The following is a 12,733-nucleotide window of genomic DNA, read 5'->3' as shown; positions in this document are numbered from 1 at the left end:
AAAGAAAGCTGTCCCCTGAAGTTTGTTCTTGGACCAGCTCTATGCATATGACACTGTGGTTGAGAGCACTGGACTTTGTAGTTGAATGCTCAGCTCTGCCACCACCAGCTCTGAGACCATGGGGCAAATGATCTGACCTCTCTGTGCCTTCATTTCCTCCTAGAGTTGCTATGAGGGTTAAATAAAAGGAAATCAAATGCTCAACACTGTTCCACGATAAATGCATGAAACAGGGTAAAATACCTTCTTTTAACCGTGATCCTCATCTTTATCATGATCACCAGCACCTAAAAATGGTCTGAAGAGAAGGACCACACAGTGAGATTTCCAACTTTGCAGCTGATAATAAAGAGCTAAGTTGATGGGGATAGACCATTAGAAGTGAGAAGAGAAGGGGCAGGTGAGTTTTGTTTCAGGCAGGTACACTTGGGGGTGAGGGGCAAAAGTGTTCTTTATAAAAACTACTGGGAAGGACCCAGAAAATGGGAGGAGACAGTGAAGAGGGCTCTTGAGAACCGAGCCCAAGGCGGCTGCTAAACTCTGTCCCTAGGGTCAGTTTTTGGCAGCAGAATACTGGACTGAATGAGTCTCATCTGGCAGCAAAGTCTTGGGCTTCTTTTTGAAGTGCTCCTCATTTCCCCCTGCCTCTTATCCTTTCTGAATTCCTGTTTAGCTCCTTCTCCGATTTCCCTTATGGCTGTGGCTCTAGAGTGGATAGTTGCTAGAATAGAAATACTGCCAGTGTATCTCTCAGAGAGGTCATGGTATCCTAACACTCCAATTAATTCAGAAGAGTGAGGCAGAGAGAGGCCACCGGAGCCAAGAGAGGAACTGAGTGAGCCCTGAGCTGAGATGGAGCTAACTGAGTGGAGGGAGAAAGCAAAATAGGTTGATTGAAGGCTAATGCCCTGTGGGTACTTTGTGTTCCATCTTTCGCTCATTTGGTTCAGGCCCTGGTTTCTGCCCAGAACAGATTCTTCCAGGTTTCTTTTCCAAGTGGAGTTAGATCACCAGATTAATCCCCTAGGCAGGTTTTTCTTTTCATGGCCTTGTCTCTGTTTGCAAACTAGCCCATGTCACCTGTTACGAGATAAGCCAGAGAAAACGTCAGGGTCTGGGGGTTGTCATGAAGTTCTTCAAGCCAGAGGGTTGACTCTGAAGGACGGTGAGGACTTGAGCAGATCGGAAGGATGGATAAGGGTGTTTCCGGGCTGCTGGACTCGGGAAGGTGGCTGGAGAGGGCAGAGCTAACTCTCTGGGTCAGGGAGTAAAGGAGATGACTGATTCATGGAACAAAAGAGTGTGAGATGAAGTTGGAAAGCTAGGTTTGTTCATTAGCAGTAAAGTAAGCTTCAGGTTTGAAGACAAATTTTTTTCTTTAAAGAAAGAAAAAGAGCCCCCTCTATGTATGTGCCAGCCTTGTGCTCTGGAAAGAAGGTGGAGAGGAGGCTCCCAATGACAGAATATTCCTTTAGAAAACAGAAAATATTCAGGAAAGAAAATACTCAGGAAAGAAAATAATTCAAACTCTAGAAAAACATAAATCAGACTATTTCAAGACTCCAGGCATCAGTGCTTGAGGGAATTGGGAGGAGAGAGTCAGACATAGAGGAAGTAAAGAGCGTATAGGCTGAGGGAGGGCAGCCTTGGAAGTCAGGCTGTTGCGCTGAGTAGCTCCTTGAAATTCTCTTCAGGCTTCATGACAGGCTTGGACCCTTCAGCTTAACGGTATTGGGTGCTGCAGGTGGAGAAGTGGGCAGGAAGGAATAGGGAAACATTGGATGTAGAATCCTGGGCACATTTCACATTTGGTTTAGATCCAGATTCCCAAGACACCAGACCTCCAAGCCTCACTCTCCCAACTCAAGCACCTCCCCTTTGCTCTGCCCTAACCAGGACCCTGCACACTTGCTTTTCCATTCCACAGATTCAGGCCTGGGACCCCTGTGAGACCTTCCTGCAGCAAACAGCTTCTTCATAGACTCAGTTTCATGGAAGCAAAACAAAAACTCAAATTTAAAGGCAGACTGTTCCTTTCATACATGTTATCTTAGTTTTAGTCTTATTTCCCTCAGTTTGTACACATGGAAATGGACTAAAAATTTTGTTTGGTCTCTTTTCAACATATTATCTGATAAATGACTTATAGCCAACATATATTAAGAACTCTATTAAGATATATATAAATCTATATCAAAAGATAACCTGATTTTTGAAAAATGAGGAAAAAAACACGACACTTTCTAAAAGTAGATACCAGTGGCCAGTAAGCATATGAAAATGTGCTCACCATCGTGAGTCATTAGGGAACTACAACCTAAAACCATACTAAGATAACACTTCACACCCACTAGCATGGCTAAAATTAAATAGACCAATAATACCAAATGATGGTGAGTAGCTGGAACTGTCATATGTTCCTGTTGGGAATGTGAAATTCCTCTTGGGAACGTTAAATGTACACCTACCCTATGACCCTACAATTGCACTCCTAGGTGACTCTCAAGTGAAAACCTATGTCCGCAGAAAGGCCTGTGTGAGAACTGTCACATCAGCCTTACTCATAATAGCCAAATCCTGGAAACAACCCAGGCGTTCATGAGCTGGAGAATGGATAAACAAGTCACTGTGCATCTGCTCAAGGGAACCGCACTTAGCAGTAGCAAGGAATGAACTGATACAATAAGAATGAATCTTAAATATAGTGTGTGGAACACAGAAAGCCAGACATGTAAGCGTCCATACTGTATGACTTCATTCGTATGGAATCCAAGAATCTGTGAGGATAGAAATCAGAAAGTGGTACCTGAGGTGGGAGGCAGGGGTGGGTGCAGGGGGCAGGACCTGACTGAAAAGGGGCGCAAGTAGACTGTCTAGGGTGATGGAAAGGCTCTGTATTTTGTTTTTGGTGATGGCTACCCTGGTATCTAAAATTGTCAAAACTTAATAGAACTGAATGCTTAAAATTTGTGTGTCTTATTGTATGTAAATTATACTTTAATACAGGAAGGGAAAACACATTTATAAGCTCTGTCTACAAAAGCCTATTCATCCTATAAAGTGATCTCTTATAAATTATAAATTATCTCTCTTATTTTTCTCAGTTTAACTCCCTTCTCTAGTTAAAGAATGAAGTGCTTTTCAAAGCTGAGATACAACAAAAACCTTTTGCCTGCCAATGCACAGGTCCCCAAGGACTCCCCACAATAAGTGGATAGTAGGTTTTTGGGCAGAGCTCAGTGGATCCCTTTGTTGACCTGCAGAGAGGTGGGGGCATAAGGTGAGAACCCACAGCAGTGAAGGCAGATTTTTTCAGTTCCCCCATTTCTGCTTCAAAGAGAGCAACTATGCTTGCAATGGAGAAAAGTCTTACTGTTAGACAAAAAATGGAATCCCTTGACCCAGACGGCAGCCGATCATGAGGGACTGCTTTCCCATCCCACCCCAGGACATATGGCCCCAGCACAGGATGGAACAGCGCCATCTCCTGGCTGCATCAAGCTGGTCTTTCCATCCCTTTGTCCCCTGCTACTACTCCCCTGGGGCCAGCAGTGTTTGGTAACTGGGAAGGTTATGCCACAGTTCAGCTGGAATGAGACCCAACATGGTGAAAATCACCAAGCTGCGGCCCTAGACCATATGCTTAGGCTGCCTGGGCCATGCTGCCACTGCGCGATCTGGGCTGAGGCTTCCGTTGGGGTAGCGTGAATAACACCTGAAAACCACTTTAGAAAAGGTTTTATCTGATTCATGAATCAGGTGGAATTATTATCCAGTTCAGTACTTCTGAGTTCCTACTCTGTGGGTGATTGCAGCGACTGTAAAGGAAGTGTAGGATTCAGTCTCTGTTTGCAGGCACATATTTGAGAGCAAACAAGGTCAAGTCATGTGAGTGAGGGTGTAGAGCAGAAACCAATTAGCAAGCTCATATGAAGGCAAAGTTTCCCTTCATTACATGCTTCAGTCTTCATTAGGATCATTCATGCCTTTCAATAGAGTATAATCTGCTTGTATTTCTAGAAGCTACACATTTACACCTTGTTTAGTCACCACTTCCAGGTATTGGCCTTTGTAGTAGAGAGAATCCTGTATAACAGAATACGGGAACCAGATTGGAACCCCTGGGTTTGGTGTGTACCGGCTCTAACTGATTGTGTAACCTCAGGCCCTTCACCAGGCTTCTCCAGCCCTCTGTTTCTGTTTCTTGAAGAGCTAGACTCAGCGTTTAATTTCTAAGGACCTCTCCAATTATGAGACTTTTAGAACAATAGTTACAGTATGTATGGTGGACAAAGTCTTTGCAGTCTGGAGAAGAACCAAATTATGTTCTCAGGTCACGCCCCTTGTGAGCACAGTGAACTCTGGCCAAACCATTCCATCTGTGTGAGTGAGCGTCAGCTTCCTCTTGTGTGAGATGGACCTGGAGATCTCCACCCTGCCTGCCTCTCTAGGTTATTGTAGGGGTGGGATGAGATGGAGTGTGCAAAAACTTTCTAAACCATAATTCATCATATAAGTGTTTATTGCTGCTGTAGACATTGATGCACAGGGAGAACACTTTTAAAGGCATGCATACCTGGGTGCATGGTACCATTGCTTAAATGTGCTCTGGGGGTCAAAAAGGAGATGCAAAGCAGAGACAGATCTGAAGGTTGGATTAGTTAGTAAGGTTTGGAATCAGTGAGCTTCAACCTAACAGCCTCTTGTGGACCAGCGAGCCTACACTGATGGTGGTTCTCTCACAGGTGACAGCAGAACTAGATGCCTGGAACGAGGACTTGCTTCGGCAGATGAATGACTTTAACACGGAGGATCTGACCCTGGCGGAGCAACGGCTGCAGCGCCACACGGAGCGGAAGCTGGCCATGAATAACATGACCTTTGAGGTCATCCAGCAGGGCCAGGATCTGCATCAGTACATCATGGAGGTTCAGGCCTCAGGTAGGCAACCTGTCCCAGGCTCATTCTTCCAATGGGGAGATGATGAAAACAAGAATACGACCCTGGCTCCAAAGAGCACTTCTGTTCCACTCATTTATTCTGTTCTCACAGGTACTGGAACAGAGGGTTTTGCCTCCATTTTAAAGAAAAACTGAAGCCTGGGAGCTAAAATTACTTGTCCAAGGTTGCCTGGTTAGGCTGTGGTAAAGATAGGAATAGGGCCAGGATCTCCTGGTACTGTGGGATGTGGGGGAAAAACCAATGATGGAAATCAGCACAGATTCAAAAACATGGTGGTTGAAGAAACAAAGCCCAAGTGGGCTCCAAAAGCAGTCAGCCATCCTTGTGAACTGTATTCAAATGTGTAGATGTCGCTATTCCACCCTGCCCTGCCCCACCGCCCACACACACACACACACACATTTTCCTGCCCTGTCCTCCACCCTCAGGGCTAGCTCCTCATCTCCAGTTCATGCTTCTGAGTCTTCATTTTTCTTATCACTGGTCTGTGCGTGCATGTAAGAAAAGTGCTGATAAAATTTATGGCAAGGTCATATAATTTTATAACTTCTCAAAAAACACTGGCTGAGCTACCCAGACTTGACTTCTTTTCCTGCTCAGGATTTATTCACTATTTATCTAACAGAAGCCCTTACTGTTACACCTGCCACTTTCCAAAACAGCCTTTGATGTTAGAACTGGAGAGAGCCATAGCGGTCCACTTGTCCAGCTAGTCCAGAAAAAAGAAGTTGCCGGTCTGGGCACACACCAGTAGAGTTCTAGAAGTCAGATCTCCACATCCCCACCCACCCTGGGTCTTCCAGGAGGAGGCAGACAGGGGCTCAGGCCATCAACTCGTTAAAACGTGATTGGTCCATGTCCCTGTAGATCATGAAGGACATTTAGAATCCTGAGATCGTCAGGCAGACCTTAGCAATCAAACTTGACTTTAGGGTACTATGTTTCTTTTAATGACCTGAGAGAATATATACCAGCATTCAGAGGAACTTCACTTCTCACCAGAGGAGAGACTATCTAGTAAATTCTATTTACTTTGGTCAGCATTATCTTTCCTTGAATTTTTATTTACGTTGTGAACAGACTGCAGCTGCCTGTGAGACCCAGGCCTGTTTACTGGGTATAGACCAGGCTCCACACAGCTCCTGGAAGGACCCTCCATTTACATCATAGTCTGTCTGGGGACTGTTTTCAAAACGACAATGCCCAGATATTCTGATTGAACACCTCTCAGTAGGACTTGGGTATCAGCAAAAGCTCCGCAGGTGATGCCCCCATGCAGCTAGGGCTGAGAACCACTGTTTTTCATTGCGATGGTTAAATCACAGCAGCTGATATCTATGAAATGCCCTCGGGCAGTGACTTCCAAATGCAGTGCCCAGATCAGCAACATCAGCATTACCCAAGAACTTGTTAGAAATGCAAGTTCAAGGGCCCATCCCTAGAACCTGCCACATCAGGATCTCCTGGGGGTGAGGCCCAAAAATCTGTAGTTCAGTAAGCCCTCCAGGTGATTCTGATGCACCTCCAATCTACCGACCCTGATCTAGGACCTACTCAAAGTGTGGGCCCTGGACCAGCAATGCCAGCATCACTTGAGAGCTGATTAGAAAGGCAGAATCCCAGACTTAGTGAGTCTGAATCTGCATTTTAACAAAATCTCCAGGTAAATCTTGTGCATGTTAAAGTTTGAGAAGTAGTGTTCTTGGCCATGGCTTGTACCTTTTCAAGGCCTTATTGGGGAAGGGAGAAACTGTGACTGAGAATCTTGTCTGGACTCAGGGTTTTACCCTACAGCTTGTCCTCATGATGCTCACGTTAGCTGGCTATCCAGCTAAGACTGGAAACCATGAGAGTGCAGACATGGTACCCAAAAAAGATGCTGTGCAGAGAAACCCTGCAGGGATGCTGATCCCTCATCCTTTCACATACTGATGTGTCTGGCAGGTGGAGAACCTCATCTGCCTGAAAACCTGTGGCACTTAGGACCAGGATGCCGGCAAGACCTTCGGCAAGCACATCTCTGTTTAAGTGCCAAGTACCCTTGGTAACAGAGCTGGCAGTCCTTGAAGACTGGCTGTGCTTGGCGGCCACCTTAACTGTGAGGGCTGAGTGGGTGAAAATACCCCAGGCAGATGGGATGCTCACCCCCACAATATCCTGTTCTAGGAATGAGCTTTGTTAAAAGAGCCTTGATTGGCCTCTTCAGCCCTCTCTGCTGGGACTGGCTGTTCCCCTGCTCCTGCCTCAGCCAGCTGCTCAGGCTGACATAGCCCAGGAAGCCTCAAGGGACATGATTCCAGGGCCTCAGGGAAGCTCATTCTGCTGCCATATACCTTGGGCATCTATCTCATCTCTGGCTTGGAGGAAGGGACAGGGCAGTCACACCAGAGCTGGGGTTAGGGATTGGGGTTGGAGGTGGACCTAGAACGGGCCTTGCCCAGGACTTGAATGGCCAAGGAATACAGGACTTCAGAGACACAGGACTGAGGGAATAAATGGGTTGGGCATTTACTTTGTATGTCTAATGAACTATATTTGAACTAAAGGTAAAGTAACTGTTGTCTCAGAAAAAGGACAATTAACACAATCAAAAAGTTGGTTGGTATTTAGCCCTCCAAGCCAAATTAATTAAGGGCTCACGCTTTGATTTTTACAAACGTAGATGGAAGTAGGGAATTTCCTTATCTTTATTTTCAGGTATGAAGTTTTAGCATTCAGCCAGGTTCTCCTAAATCCATCTAATGTGCCAACAACCCTCACCAAAAGCAAAAGCCTTCACTTAAATCAACATCAGCCTTAGGAATAGTTGGCAAAATAGGAACAATTTCTTCACTTGCTCGTTGTTTAGTGTTACCTATTTGGGCCTCAAGTTGGGAAGTGGTAGGGTTTGCTGGAAAGAGTCAAATTGGGGAAAACATGCTGGCTGAATCCAAGGTCCAGTTGCATCACCAACAAGCAGACTGACTTTGGAAGTCCCTGTTCTTTCTCTTTAGACCTTAGTTTCTTCTGTCTAGTGTGGCCGATGGGCCTCCATTCCCCACGTCCCCTCCAATTCTCACCTTCCGTGATGCAGCCTCATTGCCCCCATTGGTTATGCCCCAGATCTTCTCCCTGCTGTGACTTGACCATATGACTGTTACACGTGACCTCAGGAAGAAGACAGAATCTGCGTTTCCTGTAGATATGTCACTTTTGTTGTTTCATCAAAGCATCAAGTTCTCTCTCTAAACAAGGTTTTTAAGTGAAAACTCTTTGGAGTCTGTGCCAATGATGTTTAAATTTTACTGTGCCTGGGGAGAACCCTGCCCCAGCATTTAAATAAATTCTTAAATTAGGTTGTGAGGCTCACTCTTCTCCTTAAACGTAGAGGTTAAGAGTACTGGTAGGAGAGCGAGAGACTTCCTGGGTTGGCATCATGGCCACACGTCTCACTACCTGGGTGTCCTTGAGCATGTTACCTCATGTCTCCAAGCCTCACCTTCCTCTGGAAAACAGCCATCATAGGAATTCTAACCATATGGAGTCATTGTGAGGGTGCAGTGGGGTAAAACCTGAGTGTGGTGAGAGTTCAGTAAAGCTTGTTACCTGCTGCACATTATCCTCGTGTTCTAGCTCATGCTGAGTTCTGCTGGGGTTATTTGTGTTCCCGTAGTTTCTCCAGCAGCGTGAGGGCAGGGTCCCTCCTTCCTTCTCTTTACATTCCCGGCATCCAGCAGAGTGGTTACGTCTTGATATTGATGTTTGCTGAATTAATCAAGGAGGAACATCAGTCCAGGGGGAACAGATATAGGGAAAAATAATGGGCCATAAATAATTGTACTGTGTCATAAAAGGAAAGAAAAGGCCCATATTTTTCCAAAGTGGAAGCTTCTCGGGAGTGAAGGAATATGGATCTGAGGGGAAGGTAAGAGGCGCTGATTAAAAATAAAAAAAACAAGACAAAAAACAAAGGTTCTCAGCCTGGCTGCATATTTGGAATCACCTGGAGAGCTTCTTAAACATACCAGTATCTGGGCCCCACCCCTCAGGGGTTCTTACTTAATTGGTCTGGAGTGGGCCCAGATTTTTTAAACTTCCCAAGTGATTCTGATGTACCAGGGTTGAGGATACTGATCTAAAAACCTGATTAAAGGACTTTGTCATTTCTGAACTGGGTGTTATATTGAGGGAGTGACACAGAAAGAGGAGTGGGAAGCGGAGGAGAAAAGAGAAAAGAAGATGTTCTCTGTCTGAAGCAGACAGATTTTTGAAGAACACACAAACTGTTCAAAGACACGTTATAAGTACAAGCAGCAGAGGCAGGAGTACCTCACTGCTACCCTAGACCACAGCCACCTCTGTCCTTGAGGAAATTAAAGTGGTACCCTTGACCTGGCAGCAAAGGAAAGCAAAGTAACATTTTATTATTAACTGTGGACTTGAGCCCTAAGTAATGGCATTGCCGGGCATTCTGATACCAGAGTGTAGCATAAAGAATAACTCTGTCCCTGCATCGCTGACCATTGTACCCCCTACCCAGTGGGTTCCAGTCTTGGTTGCATGTTGGAATCACCCTGGGAGCTTTAAGACTTCCTGATGCCTGGATCCTACCCACAGAGATTCTGATGTTATTGGTCTGGGGTATGGCTAAGACATGGCAACTTTTTAAAGTTCTCTGGATGAATCTAATTTGAGCCAAGGTTGAGAGCACTGGTCTAACAGCATCCAAATCAGCATAACTTCTAATGATACACTTTGAGCAAGTTCATAAACACCTGATGGTAAGATTTTATATTTCCATTTTATATAAGCCATTCAACAGTCCCATCAGTAATCAACAAAGGATGTGTTATAATTTCCCCCAGGGAAAGGAAAAAGTGGGGACATGGATGTTTTACTAACTAGGCACTGTATATACCTTATCTCTTAGTCCTCACAACACTCATGAGGAGTCACTGTTGGGATTCCCATCTTACTCAGTCTCAGAGGGGATTCGGAGCCCAGAGACCCCCATTAACAGGCTGCAGAGCATGGACTCACACCCACATCTGTCCCTAAAGCTCTCAGGTGACCTGAGCTTTTCCTTAAAGAGACCCATGTGTTCACTAAACAGGTATTTTTAGGGGTGAGTCAAGCACTGTGTTAGGTCCTAAAGATGCAGAGATGCATAAAATACACCTGGCCCTGGCCCCAGGGAACCTGCATTCCTGTGAGAACATGGACTAGTTAGTAAGGAACCAACCTCAGTGGGGCTGTTCTGACACAGGACTGTGTATAGGACTTGTGGGGGCACATCAGAAAGAAACCTCAGTGCAGCTTTTTTAGAGAGATTGATGAACTATTTCATTATGAATCTATTTCACTCCTTGATGGTAAGAACACATCTTGCATCTCTGGAGACCCTGTAAGGAAGACAGTTAGGCCTCTGATTAGATTGAGGGCAGTAATGTCAACATAAGAAAACACTATTTGCTATTGATTGATGGCACTTACCAGGTGATGGGTATTAGCTGGGACTCATGCCAATGTGTTTGGGGGCACCAGAAGAGAGAGGTGAGTTTCTATTCTTCTTGGTGTGGCTGGAGTCACTCTTCATGTTTCTCCCACTCCATCCACAACATGATGAGTGGTGAAGGAGAGTTGTAGGCATCATCTTCATCCATTTTATTTCCTGTGTTCATCTCACATAAAAAATATCTATATATCAAGCAAGATAGCTGAAAATGAAGGGCTCAAGTCTCAGGGCGGGCAGGCAGCCCACTCTGGATGATGTTCTAAGCAGGTGGCTGGCCCCTTTGATGAGTACCAGGCTTAGAGAGCCCATTTGCATGTCATGTGGCAGAGGTGAGCCCATGAGCTTCTCCTAGAAAGACACTTTGCCCAAGCCCATCATACCAAACACCAGAGATGCATGCAGAATGAAAATGAGCTGGGAAAAATCCACATTGTGGCAGGAAGCAGGGAAGAGCCTCTACTTCTGCAGGTGGATCTTAAATTACATTTTTAAAAAGTAAACATGGAGGTCTAGTGTCATTCCACGAAACCTAGCACTACAGAGGTAGAAATTTTTGTATTTTTTCTTATTTTTTTATTTCAGTCAAGGAGATGCTCTACCTCATCTCCTTGTTAATTAAAAACAGTAACTGGAGGAAGCTGACTGCCAAAAGAACAAGCCATTCTTTCCTGTGTCTTACAGATATTTCAGGAGCTGATCTTGGAATTATGAAACTGACAGAAAAAAATAAATGTGAAAAGATACTGAAATTATTACCATGTAACACCAGAAAAAAAATTTTACACTCTCCCATATTGTCCTTATGTAAAACACTATTTTTGCCTTGAGAAGTGAATTTCCCTTATCATGTACAGACTTTCCTTATTCGCCCCCACTGTATCAGGCAGGTGTGGTGGTGGGGGGTGATAAATTTCTGATGTTGTGAGTCACAGGGAGGAGGAAGTGTCCCAAAGGGGACTGATTTTTTATGTGGCCATACGTTGAGATTGTTGGTCTCCTCTGAGAGTGATCCCCATGGAAGTACACTACCCTTTGGTGCCCTTTGGAAGTATTTATCTTCTGGGCTTTTGAGTCTGAGCCCCATTGTTGGTTGAGACTCTATTCATCCGTATCCATAACTGCATTGGGCCATAGATTCCAGGATGTGGACCCAGGGAAAGGATCTGGACAGAACTAAGAATCAGCAGACCCAGGTGGAGTCAGGGATCAGAAGGAGGCAAGCAATCCAGAGTGAGGATTTTCCCGAAGCCAAGGCTGAAACAGAAATAGCTGGACAATAAGAATCAAGAAACAGTACGGGTTACAACTTGCATGAAGTTGGAGATAAATAGGAACCAAGAGGGCATGAATGTCAGAAGGCAAAAAGTTGAAAGTTTGGGTCAGAAAGCGGGCCAGCCCTGGAACTAAGGAGCAAAGCGTGTTTATTGTGATCTGTGACAGACGCCTCAGATGCATCATCTCATTTAATCCTCCCAACCAGCTCCTGAAGTAGGTAGCCTTTGAGGTAGAGAGAGACTTAAAGTCCTCTTGTACATATAAGGAAAGCGAAGTTGCTGGGGATTTAGGTAACTTGCCCAAGATCATGATTCTGACTCAGGGCCGGCTCCCCACTTTCCGTGTGGTCTATCACAGCTAAGTAAGGGATCACATTCAAGTCACTAGAGGACAGGCTAGAGGACCTAGATAACTACGCAGCACCTTCACTCTGTCTCAGAGTTTGTTAACAACCCTTCCTGAAGCAGAAATCTGTTGGAGGAAGGCTACTACAGGTGTGCTGGTGATAATGTGCGAATCGGAGCACTGGCTTGGAGCAGAGAGCGAATGTGTTTGCTGGGAGAGGTACACACAGGAAAAATAAGACAAGGAGGTGGGGAGGGGGTGAGCAAGGAATGGAGCCACAGCTTCTGCCTGGTGGGTATTGATTCGAGGCTCCCATCACAGGTCAGATGGTTGGGAGTTTATTAATCACACTGGCAGCCCTTGTCAGCGACTGGCTGGGCTTACTATGCTTTGAATCAGTAGAAGGATAAGCAAACTCTCCAGGTGAGGGCACAATTTCGTGTGATGGTTTTTCCAAATGGATAAGCACTCAGTACCCCTGTGACACTGCTGGGGTGTGGTTATCAGGTGTGTTTGCCTGTGTCTGAGAAACAATATAGAGAGCTAGCATGTATTTCTTAGAGTTGCTCTTTTAGGGGACCTAAACAGTTGGCTAATAAAATCACCACTGCCCAACTATTCTCTTGAGAGTTTACTTAACATCTAATGGTAAATTGC

General features: G+C 45.2%; 1 protein-coding gene across 18 annotated transcripts in view; it reads left to right on the top strand.

The window, feature by feature from the left end:
* KALRN (kalirin RhoGEF kinase) overlaps nucleotides 1–12,733 on the top strand; it is a 608,090-nt gene that overhangs the window by 334,452 nt on the left and 260,905 nt on the right. For all 18 annotated transcript variants that reach the window (XM_064494426.1, XM_064494420.1, XM_064494419.1 and 15 more), the window contains exon 14: nucleotides 4,746–4,941. In XM_064494426.1, the coding sequence (XP_064350496.1) occupies nucleotides 4,746–4,941 (196 nt within the window). The remainder of the gene's footprint in view (nucleotides 1–4,745; nucleotides 4,942–12,733) is intronic.

Source organism: Camelus dromedarius, chromosome 2, assembly GCF_036321535.1.
Source record: "Camelus dromedarius isolate mCamDro1 chromosome 2, mCamDro1.pat, whole genome shotgun sequence".
Taxonomy (NCBI): Eukaryota; Metazoa; Chordata; class Mammalia; order Artiodactyla; family Camelidae; genus Camelus; species Camelus dromedarius.
Note: the sequence above shows the minus strand (reverse complement) of the source record. Positions and strands in the feature narration are given on the sequence as shown.